The sequence below is a fragment of the Pleurodeles waltl genome, chromosome 1_1 (genome assembly GCF_031143425.1).
Source record: "Pleurodeles waltl isolate 20211129_DDA chromosome 1_1, aPleWal1.hap1.20221129, whole genome shotgun sequence".
NCBI lineage: Eukaryota > Metazoa > Chordata > Amphibia > Caudata > Salamandridae > Pleurodeles > Pleurodeles waltl.
In genome coordinates this window covers 386,360,682-386,378,161 of record NC_090436.1, presented here as the reverse complement: position 1 = coordinate 386,378,161, position 17,480 = coordinate 386,360,682, and the positions used below count along the sequence as shown (strand labels likewise).

Genomic DNA, 17,480 nt, shown 5'->3' with positions numbered 1-17,480 from the left:
GACTAGCTGCTCCTTGTTATTTTCTTCATCCAGGGAAGAATAAAAGAATTATGAATGGTGAAGTGTGACTACTCAAGACTCATCATTCCCCAGTATAACATATTTAATTGGCCCAATGATGTGGCAGTCCCAAGGCCGGGGATCCGAAACAAACTCCCCCTCATTATTGTATTTTAGCCCTGGGGAGGTGATGGTGCAGGGAGGAGGATGTATGGAGAGGTGGAAAGCGTTTAGGGACACACACCCCTTTTTCTTGGCCCCCGCTTGATAGATCACCTCTGACATATGCTGAAGTTGTAGTGGATCCTATTTTATGGGAATCAGGAGTTTAGCTTAGCCTTCTGGCTTGCAGGCCTGTGCCCCCGTCACCTAGTGACTTTTAACCTACTTAGCTTGCTCTGTTCTAGAACATTTATTTAATTATTTCTTCCAAGATGGCTGCTATGTTTATAGTAAGAAAGATGTTTTAGTTTCACGTTATCAGTGCCATTCTGTAAAGGCGTCACAATCAGCATCAAAGATAAATGAGATACGTATGTATTCACATCATGTACTTCCCCCCTTTCGTGCGACAGTAACATAAAGTACCTTTTCAGAGAATTGTTAATATAATTGCCGCCCCAAGCATGCCTTCTTATCTATTGTTTGGGAACATACCTGCGTCAGGGGTCCTACAAGATCTGTATACAAACATCTCACACAGACAAGATTATCAGAGGGATTTCTACCAGATGCCATCTACGCTATCTATGCTACACGTCGCCTTGACGCAGACCCAACCTTCGTGTCACCACGGAATCTGATCTAGAGACCTCATTCCAAGTTATCGAGGATTGGGGGGCTCTTATCATGGACATGGTACTGCCAGATTAGGTTTAACATACCTAGTTTTTCTTAGATTATAGATTAGGCTCATCATGCTTGGGTGTTAGGGTTCATTTCACACCTGCTTTACATCTCATGTTATTGCAAGATGGTGGGGGTCTTTGTATTCATGACTCTCGTTTTCACAATTCTGTTTCTTGCATTGTTCATTATCTTAATCATTGTAGCCCATGCAATTTACATTAAGTAAATTGCAGTCTTAATGAAACCTATTGAAAACTTCACTGCATTTCTGTGTGACTGAGACATGTTGCTAATGTGAGAAAAGGGTACTCTCGGTTTAACCACGACTCCGCTGAAATGTCGCACTCTTGAGTCCATGCGTAAAGGCTGCCACAAATCATCTTTTACTGTTTAGGTTTTTGGTGAGGTACTGCTTGTGAGCAAGGAGGTTTGAGCCGACAGTTGCGACTTATTGTAGCATTGGCCTAGTCACCTACAAACAAAAGTGCTGTCATCTCTAAACCAGCAATCTTGCTTAGAGCTAGAGTCCAACTAGGACAAAGTGAGCGTCGTATTTTTTTTAAAACATTTGCGAAGATTCAGCAAACAGTGCTAGAGTTATTAGCAAAACAAAAAATGCTTTTTCCATAGAAACTAGGTCCTAACTATAACTACCTAGTGGCAAGCACCACTAGGTAATATATATATACATATACACACACACACACACCCCAAAAAAAAACCTAAATAATGGCATTTTAGATTATAGTATTATGATAATGTATTAGGCAGAAAGTATGGTATTTTTAAATTACAAATCTGGTACCGGTATCAGGAATTGTGATAGGGGAAATAGAGACTTGTAACTACCTGGAGTTATCAATTGGCAGGCCGGTCCAGTTTCGGTTACTGCTGCTGGCTAAGTCTTGACTGTTCCCAGCCACCACACCAAGTCCTGTTAAAGAATGCTTCACTTGATATTTAAATTATGTCTGAAAAGAAGAATTATTAGTAAGTGAATCGCAGTATTACCTGTCTCGATTGGCCCCTGAAATTGGTGGAGGGTGGCTTGCACAACATTGGCAAGACTCCAGTTTATATTCTAATGCACATGAATTTCTAATATCACTCACAATAGAATTCTCACACAGAATAAAAGGTGTACTGGGCAAATGGCCTTAAAAGTTACATAAAAGTATAGAGTTTTCACCTGGCAAATATTAATTCCCAGCTTCAGGCCCAAACGCTGTGTACCTCAACTTTGGATATAGCACATCCTTTAGGCAGTCTTATCATGGTCAAGAAAACGTGTCTGAAGCTGGTTGCAGTTATCCTAAAACAGGCACAAACTTTAAAAATTTTAACAGTTGACTTGATCTAATATAACCAAAGCTGGCAAGTGCTTTTAAGGGTGCAGGTTTGGTTAAAGAAAGAAATAGAGGAATCCAAATCCTATCCTTGGGTATCTGGGGTAGGTGTATCACAGCGGTCAAAATTTTGATCCTTCCAAAGAATCTACAGATCTTATAGGCACTACCCCTGTGCATTAAAAAGGGAAAGAAACAAAAGCCAAAGCTGTTATGCCTAGATTTGAGAAGAGAGCAACGGTAGATGGAAATCAAACTGTTTAAGACCTGGAGAGTGGGTTTTGGGAAACCCAATCTTACTGAGATAGCATCAGGGAGTGTAGCTGAAGTTCTTGACAAAATGAGCAAGAAAGGACATTGTGAGAGCCTGGTGCATGACCAACCACGCATTTTCTAGCAGGAAACTATGGGAAGTGACATGAATGCAGCAACAGTTGATGAGGCGCCAAATGATATATCCACTAATTATCATGATCGCCATGATTTTGAGCTGGGACCAGATGAAATCCAAACACCTTGGCATTTTTTCCCTTCACAGTTTGTTCCCAGGTATGAACAGTACTTACTTCCAGGCTTGGGAACTGGTGTTGTTCCACACTCTGGTACCTGTTTGATGGAGGAACAGTGTAGTTTATCCTGCAACTTAAGGAAAATGTTGGTCTTGATGAAAATGAATTCTTCCACTAATAAACAAGTGTGGCATTGATATGAATCCAGCACTCAAATATAGCGCCACTAGACAACTGACAGACTTTAAGCAATATTTCCTAAAGGGGACACCTCAAAATGTGCAAAATCTCCTATTTATAGGCTTATCTGAAGCTAGTGGAAGGATCAAGTCAAACATTCCAAGGCCCTTGGCAAAGAGTTCTAGGAGTGGAGTTGGATGATTAATGGGAGGAAGTATTGATGAGAAGAAACACCTTTGAGACACATGCTAACAGCTGGGAACCTTACTTAAAATGTTGTATAGATGATGGATACACCAGATGAGGCGCACAAATGAAGACCATGTCGGATTAGAATAGTGCAGGAAAAGTTGTACTAAAGCATGCATCTTAATGCATGTTCTGTGGTTATCCCCAGTATTACAAGCTGTTGAAGACATCACACAGTCCTCTATAGGTTGTGTCTAGAAGAAATTTTACTATGTACAGCAGCAGAATCAATATACTCATTACTCATGAGAAAGGGCAAAACCATGTTCCGGCTCTTTCTAGCTGCAAAGCAAACTCTTTTAGTACACAAGGGCACACAGTAAATCTCAACAAGTGATGTAGCTTCTGAAGGTGTGGTGGATCCTGACACTGGAGAAATTGTCCCAAACATCTAAAGGGAAATAAATAACTTTTTAAGAACTCTAGCCGCAGCAGTTGATTATGTGCAAAAGACTTTTGAGAGCTGAATTACCCATCACCTACAGGTACTGAACATTCTAGATCGAGAAGAAGTATAACTCGATCCACCGCTTAACTAGGCACTGTAAAGAGAAACAGAAAACAGTAACAGTAGCAGTAGATAACACATCTACTAAAATATTATGGGTAGAGGGCATTGCCAACTTTGGCAGCTGGCAGTGTGGCAGGGTTGATAGAGAGAAAAGGGTAAATGTGACAAAGTTTGTGGAGGTGAGTCTTGTTAAAACCCAATAAAAATATTAAAATATAAAAAAGAACTCCTTCATTGCAAATATTGGTGCAAATGAAGCTCAGTTCAATTAAGTGATACCTGGTGACGCTGACAAAGACAGTATTTCTGTTTTGGAGGGATTAATGTAAAGGAAGTGCATGGCGATAAATTGTGCATCAGGGAATAAGCAGACTGAGGAGCATGCAAACTCTGGAGAGGGTGGGGGGATGAAAACTACATGTGAGTGTCACCTGCATTTATTTATGCATGGTACCTGAAAGAGGAAAAGGCGATTGAAAAAGAGATAGTTTAAAAGTAATTCGTTGTGAAATACCATAGGACAATGAAGAGGAAAAAGATGCTTTTTATGAAATTGAAAACAACCCATCCAACAAGTAGAATAATCAACTGTATGGAAAGTGGAAAAGCGGTCAGCTATTGAAAAATAGAACATGAATTTTGGTGGTCAGAGTATTAAATGTAATCTGTAAAAGCACAGTGTATTTTAGTTGAGTGCCCTGGCTTTTAAGCTGTTCGATTTCAAGGAAGTATTTTTAGGGATTTATTTTTTTGTGAGAGTTGTAAATAAACTTATCATTCCAGCATTTCTTGTGGGAAAGGCGCAGTCTGCGGTGTTCCTTAACGAGAAGAACATTTGTAGATATTTTGAAAGATGGGTTAAAGACCAAAACATAAAGCTAGGCAGGTTTGATAAGCGATTCTGACATGGAGTCACAGTGCCGATGCGCAGCACTTCTTGCAAGATCAGTTCTGATATTAGTGAGTTTGTAAAAAAAATTAAGATATAAGCGGTGTCAGAGTGAACCTAATAGTGATAATAGTAAGAAAATACATAGGAAAAGATTATGGGGGTTATTACAACCTTGGAGGAGGTGTTAATCCGTCCCAAAAGTGACAGTAAAGTGACGGATATACCACCAGCCGTATTACGAGTCCATTATATCCTATGGAACTCGTAATACGGCTTGTGGTATATCCGTCACTTTACCGTCACTTTTGGGACGGATTAACACCTCCTCCAAAGTTGTAATAACCCCCTATGTCTGTAGATAGGACATGCTAATTGTGCTTATGAGAGATGTGCCTTTTAAATAAGTGTTTTGAGATTTCAGTGAAGAGGAAGTTTACATTTTTTAATGGATTTATTACATTTACCCATTATGGGGAATATACAATCATAGTATGTTATACCAGTTGAATATGACACGTGAATCCTTTTATAAAATACACTACATCACAAAGTACATCTCTGATTGCTATGAATGTTATACAGGTATTTTATGGGAACTATCATCACTAGATTAATTCTTCGTACACCAGTTATAAAAAAAATAAATCACTCTTTTTCTTTCACATTCTAGATGCAGAGTTTACAAGGTGGTGCTGATGCCTTGGCCCTTTTGGATCAACTCGAATCCGACTATTATGATCATCAGCTTCAGCTTTATGAAATACAGTTTGAGATTCTCAAATTTGAAGAGCTGCTACTAACTGCACAACTTGAAAGCATCAAAAGACAGATATCAGGTGCAGTCCAAGTATAATTTACATAATCAGTGCACTAGCAAAGACAGAGTTGTGACTGCACAGTCACTTATTTGGTAACTATAATGGGTAAATGTTAAAATTAAAATGCAATTATATTCCATAAAATACCTATATGTCACACTAATCACAGCATTTTATGGACACCTAACTTTAATTTAAGTAAATAAAAATACCATCTTGGAATGCAGACCACCAGTCTGATTCATATTCATCAACATTCACACAGAAACACACACTTTTATTCCAAATAGAATTGAATAAGCGTGAAACTTGACTGCTGTTGGCCAAAAAAGAGAAAGAATATTGAACCAGCCACAGAAATTTGTGATGAGCTTTCTAAAACTGTGTGGTATAAAATCATGCACCAACATATTTTGCGTGTGATTCTACAGCACTGTCCTGTAATGAAAATGCAATGATATTTGGGAATACAAGTTTCAGTTGCTCTTTTATCAATTTTATTTTTAACCTTTACCAAAAAGGTGAAAGCTTCTAAGAATGTGCTACTTTCAATTATTTTGACTGCTAACTAAATAACCACGGTAGTACTACCATAATGGCTTTTTCTATTTTGCTTTTAGAAATAATGTGACATTTTTCATAATCAGTCATATCTGCTTACTTTCTCATATTTTAATTACCAGAAGTTCAGTGAAGAAGAGCGGGAACTACAGGTTTTACTGTTGACTGCAATTTCCGATTTATTTCTCATCTGCTGCTTCCCCATTGATAGTGTAATTAGCAGTAGACGCATTTCTGGATTGGCATTTGAGTGCCATTTAGTATAACTGATATAAACTGGCAGTTTTCAACCTTGGAAAGATCTTAATCGTTCATGAAGAATTGAATATCTGTAGCTCTGCACATATGCCAGATCCACAAATATGTTTACATTTGGAAAAATCGAAATTGGGAACAGTTTTTATCAACATACGCCATAAAAGAGGTAATATGTATGCTCTTGCAGGGGATTTCCATGTATAATCATAAGCGTTGAATAGTTCCGCCCGCCTGCAGGGACCCCTGAGCACTTTTTCCAATATAACTTCTTAAGTGTTTGTGTTCACCTTACTTCACGAAGGCCTGCAAAGTCACTTAAGAATGTCAGTATGCAGCCTAAAGGAAAGGCTGCAGTGTCCACAATTCTTCATCTAGTTTGATTTAAAATGGACAAATCGCTAAAGCACATGCATTCAAATGCATGAATGAGTTGAACAATTAGCAGAACAAATCCTTCACAAACCTTTTTGTAATGCAAAATAATGATGGAGTGCAGGGAAGTGTAGCTCATAGGCTGCGATAAAGGAAGAGAAAGGAGACTGTGTCTCTAAGAACAGCTAGTCGTCCAGTATCCCATTATGCCTAGAGAGAGGCAGTTACCTCAGTTCTTTTTTCCAGCTCCTGCTGACAGGACCCTGGAGCATTGAGCTCGACCTTTTTAGGTTTTTTCTTTAAATTTGAGTGCATATCTCAGTGACAACTGTTTTACTCGACATCTTTTCTTTCTTTCTTGATTTGTGTCTTTTATTGACAGAAATTAAGGCATTTTTCCCCCCAAAAAATGCCTTCTTTGACAAATGCCCAAGATGTGGCAGAAAAAAAGGCCATAACAGACTCACATTATGTTTGTATCATCTGCCTGCCATCTTCATTCCTTCCTGCCTCCTGTAACATCTGCTAGTCATTTTGCAGACGTACCCTGCGTGACAGGGAGAAGATTCGCCTTCAAGGGAGAGCAGAGAGACAACGCCAGCAAGAGGCTAGTGGGACCTCTGAGCGAGGAGAAGGTCAGTCTTCCACCAAAGCTCTTCCTCAGCCTCCAGTGGACGTGGAAGGTCTGAGGGGTGTTTTTCTGGAGGAAAACGCTTTCGGTCACGGTCTACGTTGAGGAGGTCAACATCGAGAGGAGGCACGGCGCCGGCATGTTCGCCGTCAAAGACTGGCTCAGCGTTGCACAAGCGTCGCTGCTCTACACCAAGAAGCCGCACAACGTCGAGGACTCCAGATACTTGCCACAATACGTGGAGGAGTATATTGACGCCGTTGGAATCAGCGTCGAGGTGAAGGTAGCTCCGTTGTCGTAGTTCGACATCCTGCTCAATGTCTACACCAAAACGGCGGAGAGAAAGATCGATGCTGAAGAGCTTTTCGACGTCGAGGAGGCAGAAATCTGTAAAACTGAGAAGGAGCCATTCTCCATCGGAATCACACCATTCCAGAGATGTCTCTCCTTCTCTGGTGCTCCTCCCTTTGTCGCTTTCTCCTCACACCTCTCCTCGACGGGTGCTACGCCTCCTCCTCAACCTTCACCTCAACGTCTGACTCGACTGCTGCTCCAGTTCTCCCGGCACCCATATCACCCCTGGTGCAGCAAGTGCCTAGCACCGCCCCAGCACCCAGACTGCATTGAAGATCAAGCCATCATTTTCATCATGGCTATAAGTCATCTGGCCGTTCAAGGTCAAAACATTCCCCCCACAGATCTCAATGAAGATCCAGATCGCGTGCCCACCATCATAGAGATTCCTCGCCCTCCACCAGAGACTATTCACCCACACTAACAGATTCACCTCAACCTTGCTCCTCACCCGTTGACTATATCAACTCCTTTCATGAAATTCTAGTATGAGGTGCGGTGAAACTGAACATTCCGACAGCTGACCGATCATATTCGAGACTCTATAACAGTGCGAGGTCACCAGACCTTTGCTACCACTAGTGCCTGGTCTTCTGGAACCTGCTATGGAAGTCTTCCTTATGCTGGCTACGACTAAGTCTGCTCCTTCCAGACTACTAAAAATCATGCTCCGGAACAAGACCCTTTGTTTCTGTGCTCTGATCCTCCACCTGATTTGGTGGTACTATTGGCTGCCTGCAAATCTCATGCCACTTCTCCATCTACTACTTCTCCTGACAATGAGAGTAAGGAGGTGGATCTGACAGGCCGCAAAGTCTGTAGGTGGTCTGCAACGTCCATGAGGGCGGCAAGCGCAATGGCCCTCTTGGGCAGATACGATATGGCGCTGTGGGACTCCCTACTCCATTTTGCAGACCACCTCCTGGGAGATCAGAAGTAGAATTTATTTAGAGATCGTCCAAAAAGGTGCTATGGTCTAACCAGATGATTAGTGCAGCGGCGGACTCATCCTTGCTCTATACACATACATACTGCCATGGAGTAACGTTAAGGAGGCATTCCGGGCTGCGTCTAACGTCCCTGAAACTATACGCTCAGCAACACATTCAGAACCTGCCATTTTTAGGCTCCACTCTGTTCGGCTCTCACTCAGAATATGAAATACCAAGGATGAAGGCTGAGGTAGACACATTGAAGGCAGTAGACCTTGAAAAACCCAAAGAGCAACGACGACCCTTCCGACCTTCCAACGTTGCTATTCTACTCAGAGGGTTCAAACCCCTCAGTGGCTGCCTGGAAGACCTCAGCAGAAACAACAAAGAGGACGAACGACACACCAGCCCAATCCGGGTTCTCAACAACCTTCAACCTTAAAATCCTGAAAGCTTTCTTTCCCCGTGTCCGTTACCCAATCTGGGGGGGTGGGAATGGGGGGCGAGAGGGGGTGTTTGCAGGGTGCAGTGTCACCAGTTGCTTGGCGGAGTGGAAACGAATTACAACAGACGCTTGGGTCTTGAACATTGTACAAATGGGTATTGTCTCAGGTTTTTCACCTCCCCACCAAGTATTCTGCCGAAGTCAACCACTTCTCATCTTGGCCTTCTAAAGGCGGAAGTTTCCATCCCGCTGGAAAAGAAAGCAGTGGAACCTGTTCCCCTCCACCAGCGGGGAAACAGCATTTACTCAAGGTATTTCCTTGTTCCAAAAAAGGACAAGAAAGAGTGCAGACCCATTCTAGACCTGAAGATTGCCAACAAACGGATCAGAAAGGAAAAGTTCAAGATGCTGGCCTTACACCAAATATATCCACAGATTCACCAGGGGGACTGGCGTTGCTCAGTAGACCCACACAATACCTACTTAAATACCCCAATCGTAAAAAAGCATTGGAAGTTCCTGAGATTTGTTGTGGGACAAGAACACTTCCAATACACCGTCCTACCATTTGGTCTCATGTCAGCACCCAGAACTTTCTCCAAGTGCATGGCTGTGGTTTCAGCACATCTTCAAAGGCACCAAATCTTCGTCCACCCATATCTGGACCACTGGGTAATCAAGGCATCCACCTGTGCAGAAGCCAAACTACACTTCGAATGGACATGTGACCTCCTTTATCGACTAGGGCTTCATGTCAACTTTCTCAAGTCCACAACTGCTCCTGTCCAGATGTTGCACTACTTAGGAGCTACCATAGACCCACTACAGGCAAACGTGTGTCCTTCAGAGGAACAACGATTATCCATTCTCTAGAAGTGTTATGCACTCAAAACAATGCATCGCACAACAGTGCGCAAAGTCTCCTCACTTCTGACTCCATGGCCTTCTGCATCTTTCTGACACCCAACATTCGCCTCCACATGCGACCTCTTCAGGAGTGCCTGGAGGACCCACGAAATGGGAAGACTGAATCATTCTGTCCACCCATGCAACAAAATCCATCAGTTGGTGGTGTTCTCCAACCAATCTCCTACAAGGGATGCCTTTTCGTCCACAGTCTCTATTGCAGATGATCGTGACAGATGCCTCTCTCCTCGAATGGGTCACCTACAAACTCAAGGCCTCTGGTCTCCCAAGGAGACGTCATACCACATCAGTCTACTTGAGCTCCGTGCGGTGCACCTAGCTCTCGAGGCATTTCTCCCATCCTTCAACATCAACACTGTGCTTGTCCAGACAGACAATACAACCACTGTGTATTACCTAAACAAGCAGGAGGGAGCCAGATCCAGAGTCTTGTCTCAAGAGGCCCGGACGATATGGCACTGGCTCCTTGCCAGGAGATTGAAGATAATAATAACTCACCTTCAAGGCGTTCCCAATGTACAAGCAGATGTCCTCAGCAGAGTTCTCGAAGTGAACCACGAGTGGGTGCTGAATGAAGACACGTTGTTCAATATATCTTCTGTTTGTGGGGCACGCCTTCTGTCGACCTTTTCGCTACAGCGGGAAATAGAAAATGCTGTGACTTCGCTGCCAGGTTTTACCATCCAGAATCGTTGGGGAATGCTCTGTGAATAGACTGGTCCAACACATTTCTGTATGGCTTTCCACCAATTCCCCTGATCCCAGCTAACCTACTCAAACTCTCAACCACTTCAGCCTGAATGAGCCTCATTGCACCAGAGTGGCTGAGGCAGTGATGATTCCCGGACCTCCTTCACCGGTCGCTCCGACCACCTCTCATGCTGCCATGTAGGCCAGACCTCCTAATGAAATTCGGAGAGCAGATGAGACACCCCAATCTCTCTTCCTTGAGTTTGGCAGTATGGCTCCTGAGTTAGTACAATATGGGCACTTAAATCCTTCACAGGATTGTATGGAGATCCTAAAAGAGTTAAAACGGCCATCCACCCGAGCTGCATATTCCTTCAAATGGAAGCGATTCTGCATCTGGTTTTCCTCGAAAATGATAAACCCTACATTTTGCCAGGAAGATGTCATCCTTCCATACTTGTTACACCTGGCTAAATCTGGTCTACAACTCTCTTCTATTAGAGCCCATCTGGCAGCTCTGACTGCATACAGAAAAGGTCCTTCGCAAACCTCTTACTTTAGGATCAAAGATTTCCTAGAAGGGTTAACGAAGGTCTTTCCTCTAGTTAGGTGCCCTTCTTCACCATGGGAGATTAACATGGTCCTTTTGCGCATCATGCAAAATCCATTTGAGCCCATAACCAAGGCATCTCTCCAACACCTAACTTGGAAAACTGCTTTCCTTGTGGCAATTACATCAAAATGCAGAGATAGCAAGCCTAACACAGTATTCCACTTCTCCAAGGTAGTGATGCATATACATCCTAAATTTCTGCCCAAGGTCATCTCTTACTTTCATGTCAACCATTCGATTTCCTTGCCAACTTTCTTTCAGCGGAGAGGGCTCTCCACTCTCTAGACGTAAAGATGGTTTTAAATTCTACTTAAATGAAACCAGACTATTTGAAAATCTCCAGAATTGTTTGTTAATTATGGTCCGGTTAGCACCTGTCTGGCCACCTTCAAACAATCAATCTCTAAACGGAGTGTCTCCTGTACTCTATTTTGCTACAAGCTAGCTATCAAAACCCTAGCTGGCAGACCAAGAGCACATTCTACCAGAGGCAAGTCTGTCACGACTGCCTTGATGAGGAATGTTCCCTTTGCAGAGATCTGTAGAGCTGCAACCTGGAGGTCTGTCCACACGTTAACTAAACATTACTGTCCTGACTCAGGACAGATGCTCAAGTAGGACAGGCTTCTCTCAAGAACCTCTTTTCTTGATAGCGTATTTCATTATTTTTCTATCTACTCCTCTACCGTTTATGGGATGGGCTTGCTATTCTGTTCAACGCTTATGACTATACATGGAAATCCACTACTAAAGAAGGAATAGTTTCTTACCTGTAACTCCAGTTCTCTCGTAGGGTTATTTTCATGATAGTCATAAGCAACCGTCCCACCTCCCCGGTGGAGTAGACAAAATAATATCTCAGGTGTATCATTACTCTCAGCTAGGACTACCTACAAAAAGAACTGAGGTTTCTGCCTCTCTAGGCATGATGGGATACTGGAGGACTAGTTGTTTTTAAAGACACAGTCTCATCATTTATAATTGCAGCCTATGAGCTACACTGCCCTGCACTCCATCATTATTTTGCATTACAAAAAGGTTTGTGAAGGATTTTTTTCTGCTAAATGTTCAACTCATTAATGCGTTTGAATGCATGTGCCTTAGCTATTTGTCCTTTTTAAATCAAAGTAGAAGAATAATTTCGGCCACTGTAGCCTTCCTTAAGGCTGCATATTGACATTCTTAAGGGACTTTGCTGGCCTTCCTGAAGTAAGGCAAACGTGAACACTTAAGAGAATATATTGGAAAAAGTGCTCCGGGGTCTCCGCGGGCGGGCGGAACTATTCAACGCTTATGACTATCATAGAAATACCCCTGCAAGAGAACTGAGTTTGAGGTAAGAAACTATTCCTTTTTTCTTGTTAATTAGGCATATAGTCAAATAGGGATCTGTAGGAAGCTGGCTCTGTATGTAGTATATCCAAATCAGATATAGTGTGCACACAGTCCAGGGGTTCCCCAGAGCCTTAACAGAGGCTAAAGTAGATAATACTAATGCTCTCTTTTGTGGTAGTGTGGTCGAGCAGTTAGGCTGATCAGAGGGTAGTGAAAAGCATTTGTTGTACACGCACAGGCAATAAGTGAAACACACACTCAATGACTAACTCCAAGACAAATGTTTTTATGTAGCAAAAATATATTTTTGTACTTCATTTTTAGAACCACAAGATTCAAGTTGCAGGCAAGTACATTTGCAAGTAAGTAACCAAAATATGTATCAATACCACTTTGTTTCAAATTGGCAACTTATAAGTTTTTTTAATAAATAGCTATAATCTGTTTAAAAGGTTGACACAGTGCAATTTGGGGGGGGGGGGTTTAGTTAGCAGGTACGTTTCAAGATAAATACAAGACTTGGAGTTCCTGTCTTTGGGGGTTAGGATGTCCACAGGTTGGGGTTGAAGTTTTGAAGTTTACCCCAGCCAGCAACACTGGGCCGGCCAGGTGCAGAGTTCAAAGTTGAGGTTGGTTTAACATGGCTCCTGTGGAAACTGGGAGCACTCAAAATCAGGCCTGCCTGCAGGTAAGTACCTACGGCTTTGGAGGACAGACCTAGGGGGTTTAGAGGAGCCTGAAGGGGTGGCGGCACAAGTAGGCACCAAACACACACCCTCAGCGGCACTGGGGTGGCCCAGTGCAGGGTGCAAACAAGGCGTCGGGTTTCCAATGTTGATCTATGAGGGGACCCCGGGGTCACTCAGATGCTGCAGGTGAGGTCCAGGAGATCGACTTGGACAAACCACAGGCTGGAGAGTGAGGAGGGCTGCCTGCTGAAAGTAGCTGCACCGGAGGCCGGGTTCTCCAAAGCCTGGGGGCTGCAGGTGCAGTGGTCTTGTAGGCGTCGGATATCTTCGCAGGTCCCCGGGATTCCCTTTGCAGGCGTCATCGTAGAGGGGTGGAGATATCAACCCAGGGTGGGCACTTGCTCACAATCGCCTGGGGACTCTGTCCAGCTGGTTGGGTCACTTGACCAACAGCCAACGGCGTCGGGTGCAGGGTGGTCAGGGCTCACGGATCCGGGGAGGTTCTGGAGTCCCTTGGTTGTAGTTTCTTCTTGGACAGGGCCGATGTCCACGGAAAGATCTTGGCCCTTTGGGGTGCAAGGCAGTCCTCTGGAGCTTGGTAGAGATCACTGGTCCCGCAGAATGTGTTGCTTTCTTGTTGTAGGTTGTTTGAAGCAGGAGACAGGCTGTAGGGCTGGGGCCAAGTCGGTTTGCGTCTTCCTTCTTCTCTGCTGGGGTTCCAGCATAGTAGTTCTTCTTTCTTGTGAGGTCTCCAAGAATCTGACAACTCTGGTTCAGGGGAGCCCTTAAATCCTGGATTTGGAAGCGCCACAGGAGTCAGAGGACAGTAGCCAGAGGCTACTGTCCCTGAGGGTGGCTGCACCCTTCTTGTGTCCACTCCCTTTTGGGAGGGGGACACAAACCTAACCCTATTGGTCCATACCCTCCAAACCAAGATGGAGGATTCTGCAGGGAGGGGGGAGTCACCTCAACTCTGAACACCTTAGGGGTGGTCCCAGCTGTGGTGGTCACTCCTCCCTGTTTTCCTCAATTTTCTCACCAGACTTCCTGCCAAAAGTGGGGCTTTGTCAAAGGGGCGGGCATCTCCAGTAGGTGGAGTGCGTTGGGGCACTGTAACCCAAGGCTTGAGCCTTTGAGGCTTATTGCCAGGAGTTACAGTTCCTGCAGGGGGGTGATGTGAAGCACCTCCACTCAGGACATGCTTTGTTTCTGGCCACAGAGAGCACAAAGGCTCTCACCCCATTTGGTCAGAAACTTGTCTGAAAGTTGTAGGCTGGCACAGACCGGTCAGCCCTGCACTCTTAGTTTGGCTAACATACAAGGGGAATCTCTAAGATGCCCTCTGGGTGTATTTGTCAATAAATCCCCCACTGGCATCATTGTGGATTTATTGTGCTAAGAAGTTTGATACCAAACTTCCCTGTATTCAGTGAAGCCATTATGGAGCTGTGGATTCGTGATGACCGACTCCCAGACCATATACTCAGCATGGCTAAACTGCACTTAAAATGTCTAAGAATGGATATAGACACTGTAGGTGCATATTGCTCATGCAGCTGTGCCCTCACCTGTGGTATAGTGCATCCTGCCTTGGGGCTGCAAGGCCTGCTAGAGGGGTGACTTACCTATGCCACAGGCAGTGGTTTGTGGGCATGGCACCCTGAGAGGAGTGCCATGTCGACTTTGCCTTTTTCTCTTTACCCGCACACACAAGCTGCAAAGGCAGTATGCATGTGCTTGGTGAGGGATCCCCTAGGGCGTCATAATATGTTCTGCAGCCCCTGGGGGACCTTCCCTGGCCACAGGGCCCTTGGTACCATGAGTACCTTTTTACAAGGGACTTAACTGGGTGCCATGGGTGTGCCAATTGTGAACACAAAGGTACATATTTTGGGAAAGAACACGTGCTGGGGCCTGGTTAGCAGGATCACAGCACACTTTCAAAGTTGGCATCAGTATCCTGCAAAAAGTTGGGGGGAGGGGGGGTAACCATGCTAACAGTGGCACTTTCCTACAGTCCTACCCATACTCTGGGACCCTGGAGTACCTCTTGAATATTATTTTACACATATATATATGTTTAATGGCATGACACCTTCTCTCGATTACAGTGCGCACGGGCATCGACTCCATTGTTAGATTGTTTTCTTTCCACTGATGGGTTCGTGTTTCCTCTCGCTCTGAGATTTCGGATCGGACAACCTTAGAAAACCTATTAAATCGTCAGTATTGTTTCAATCGCGTTTCCATCTAGCATCGAACTCGTAGTACTGTTGGAATCTAAATTTCGCCCTTCGGGGCACGTGCGCCCGACTCGGGCCTATTCAGGCCTACCCCGTGGAAACCTAATATTTCGGACTTTCGATTCTGCCCTCGGTGCCACGCGTAGCACCCATATACAGACCAACATCGGGTTTGAATTTTTTGTGCCTTTCTCCTGACCATCGAGAAGAAGATTACGAGGCCTGTCGTTCGTTTCGATCTAAGACGACTTTAAGAGATCGTAGAGCCCGAAGATTGGAAATGGCACCAAAAAGCACAGTACATCTCGTTGTCACAGAAGAAGAGTAGGCGCAGACAGCAGTCTCCATTCGAGATACGGATTTCAAGCAGGAATCCGAAGAAGATAGACCCATCTCGGCTGGCTAGCATGTGAGTACATCTGCACCTACTCCAATATATATAAAACTTCAGAAGGCCTTGGGTACACCACTGCCGGAAGGCCAAGGTCGACCTGAAAAAAGACTGTAGGCGACCGACCTTCTGGTTTGGCACCGAAAAAGGCCACTCCTCCATCTACTTCGGAGTCGAGCAAGTCTGTCAGAAGTTCCACCTCGGACTCCAGTAAGCGTCCTCACTCCTCAGAGTCGAAGATTCAACGCCCTGATTCGGAGCCGAAACAGCCGACTTCATTTTCGGGACTGAAAACAATTCAGGCTTCAGAGCTGAAAAAAGCCTCATACATAGAGGAACAAGGACTTTCGAGTAAACTTAAACAAATCTCGAAGCAGACGCAAGAATCTTACAATCCTGATCATGAGGACACTGAGTTTCAGCAAATATTGGACATTATGGACAATCTAGAATCCATATTTATAAAGAGACTGGCAGAATTTTGACTGCACCTCCTTTAAAGACTAAAAGAAAGCTGGCCTTTCAAGAGGAATTAGACTTTGCTCAACCACCAGCAAAGGTTCAAAAACAAGGAGAAGCCAGCAACTCTCCCTAATTCTCCTCCTCACTCTCCACAGCTTTCTTTTTCACCTCCTCACAATAGTCCACCACCATTACCTTCTCCAACACACTCACTATATGTGCATGGAGATACAGTGGATCCTTGGGATCTGTATGACCCTGATCTATACCTCTCCAAGCCTTCTCCACCAGAAGACACTACTGCTTACACTCAGGTGTTTTCTAGGGAAGCTGCTTACCATGGGGTATTATTGCACTCTGAAACCCTAGATGAAGATTTTCTATTCAATACTCTGTCTTCCACTCATTCTAGATACCGGTGTCTCCCAATGTTGCCTGGAATGGTCAAACATGCTGACTAAATTTTCAGTGAGCCTGTCAAAGCTAGAGTAATTACTCCTAGGATTGACAAAAAATATAAACCTGCTCCTACTGACCCATATTACATCACACACAAACCTGCTCCTACTGTCCCATTTTACATCACACATCAAGTTCCTCCAGACTCCGTAGTGGTGACTGCAGCTAGGAAAAGAGCTAACAGACAGTCATCAGGAGATGCTCTTCCACCTTGTGAGAAGAGTAGGAAATGTGATGCTGCTGGCAAGAGAGTAGCCACACAGCTGGCTAATCAATGGCAAATTGCAAATTCGCAAGCACTCCTTGTCAGATACAATAGCACCCACTGAGATGAGAAGCAATAATTCATACAGCACCTCCCAAAAGAGCATCAAAAGAGAGCACAACAGGTTGTAGAGGAAGGACAGGCTATAAGTAATAATCAGATAAGGTCTGCCCTCGATGCTGCTGATATACCTGCAACAAGTGTAACTTAAGCCCTTACAATACAAAGGCATGCATGGTTACGCTCTTCTGTTTTTGAACCAGAAATTCAACAGGCAGTACTTAACATGCCTTTCAATAAAAAAAAAAAACATTTATTTGGGCCTGAAGTGGATACCACCATAGAGAAACTGAGAAAGGACTCAGATACTGCAAAGGCAATGGGGAGCATAATATACCACACCATATAGAGGCTCCTTTTGCAGACCCCAATTCAGAGGAGGATTTAAGCCACAATCCTCTGAACCTTCTAACTCCCAGTTAAAGCAGGGACAACAGAC

The 17,480-nt window shown here is 44.1% G+C and overlaps 1 protein-coding gene across 2 annotated transcripts in view; it reads left to right on the top strand.

The window, feature by feature from the left end:
* The window catches only part of JMY (junction mediating and regulatory protein, p53 cofactor), a 651,557-nt gene that overhangs the window by 228,603 nt on the left and 405,474 nt on the right, over positions 1 to 17,480 (top strand). For both annotated transcript variants that reach the window (XM_069223266.1, XM_069223256.1), the window contains exon 5: positions 5,207 to 5,372. In XM_069223266.1, coding sequence (XP_069079367.1) covers positions 5,207 to 5,372 — 166 coding nt within the window. The remainder of the gene's footprint in view (positions 1 to 5,206; positions 5,373 to 17,480) is intronic.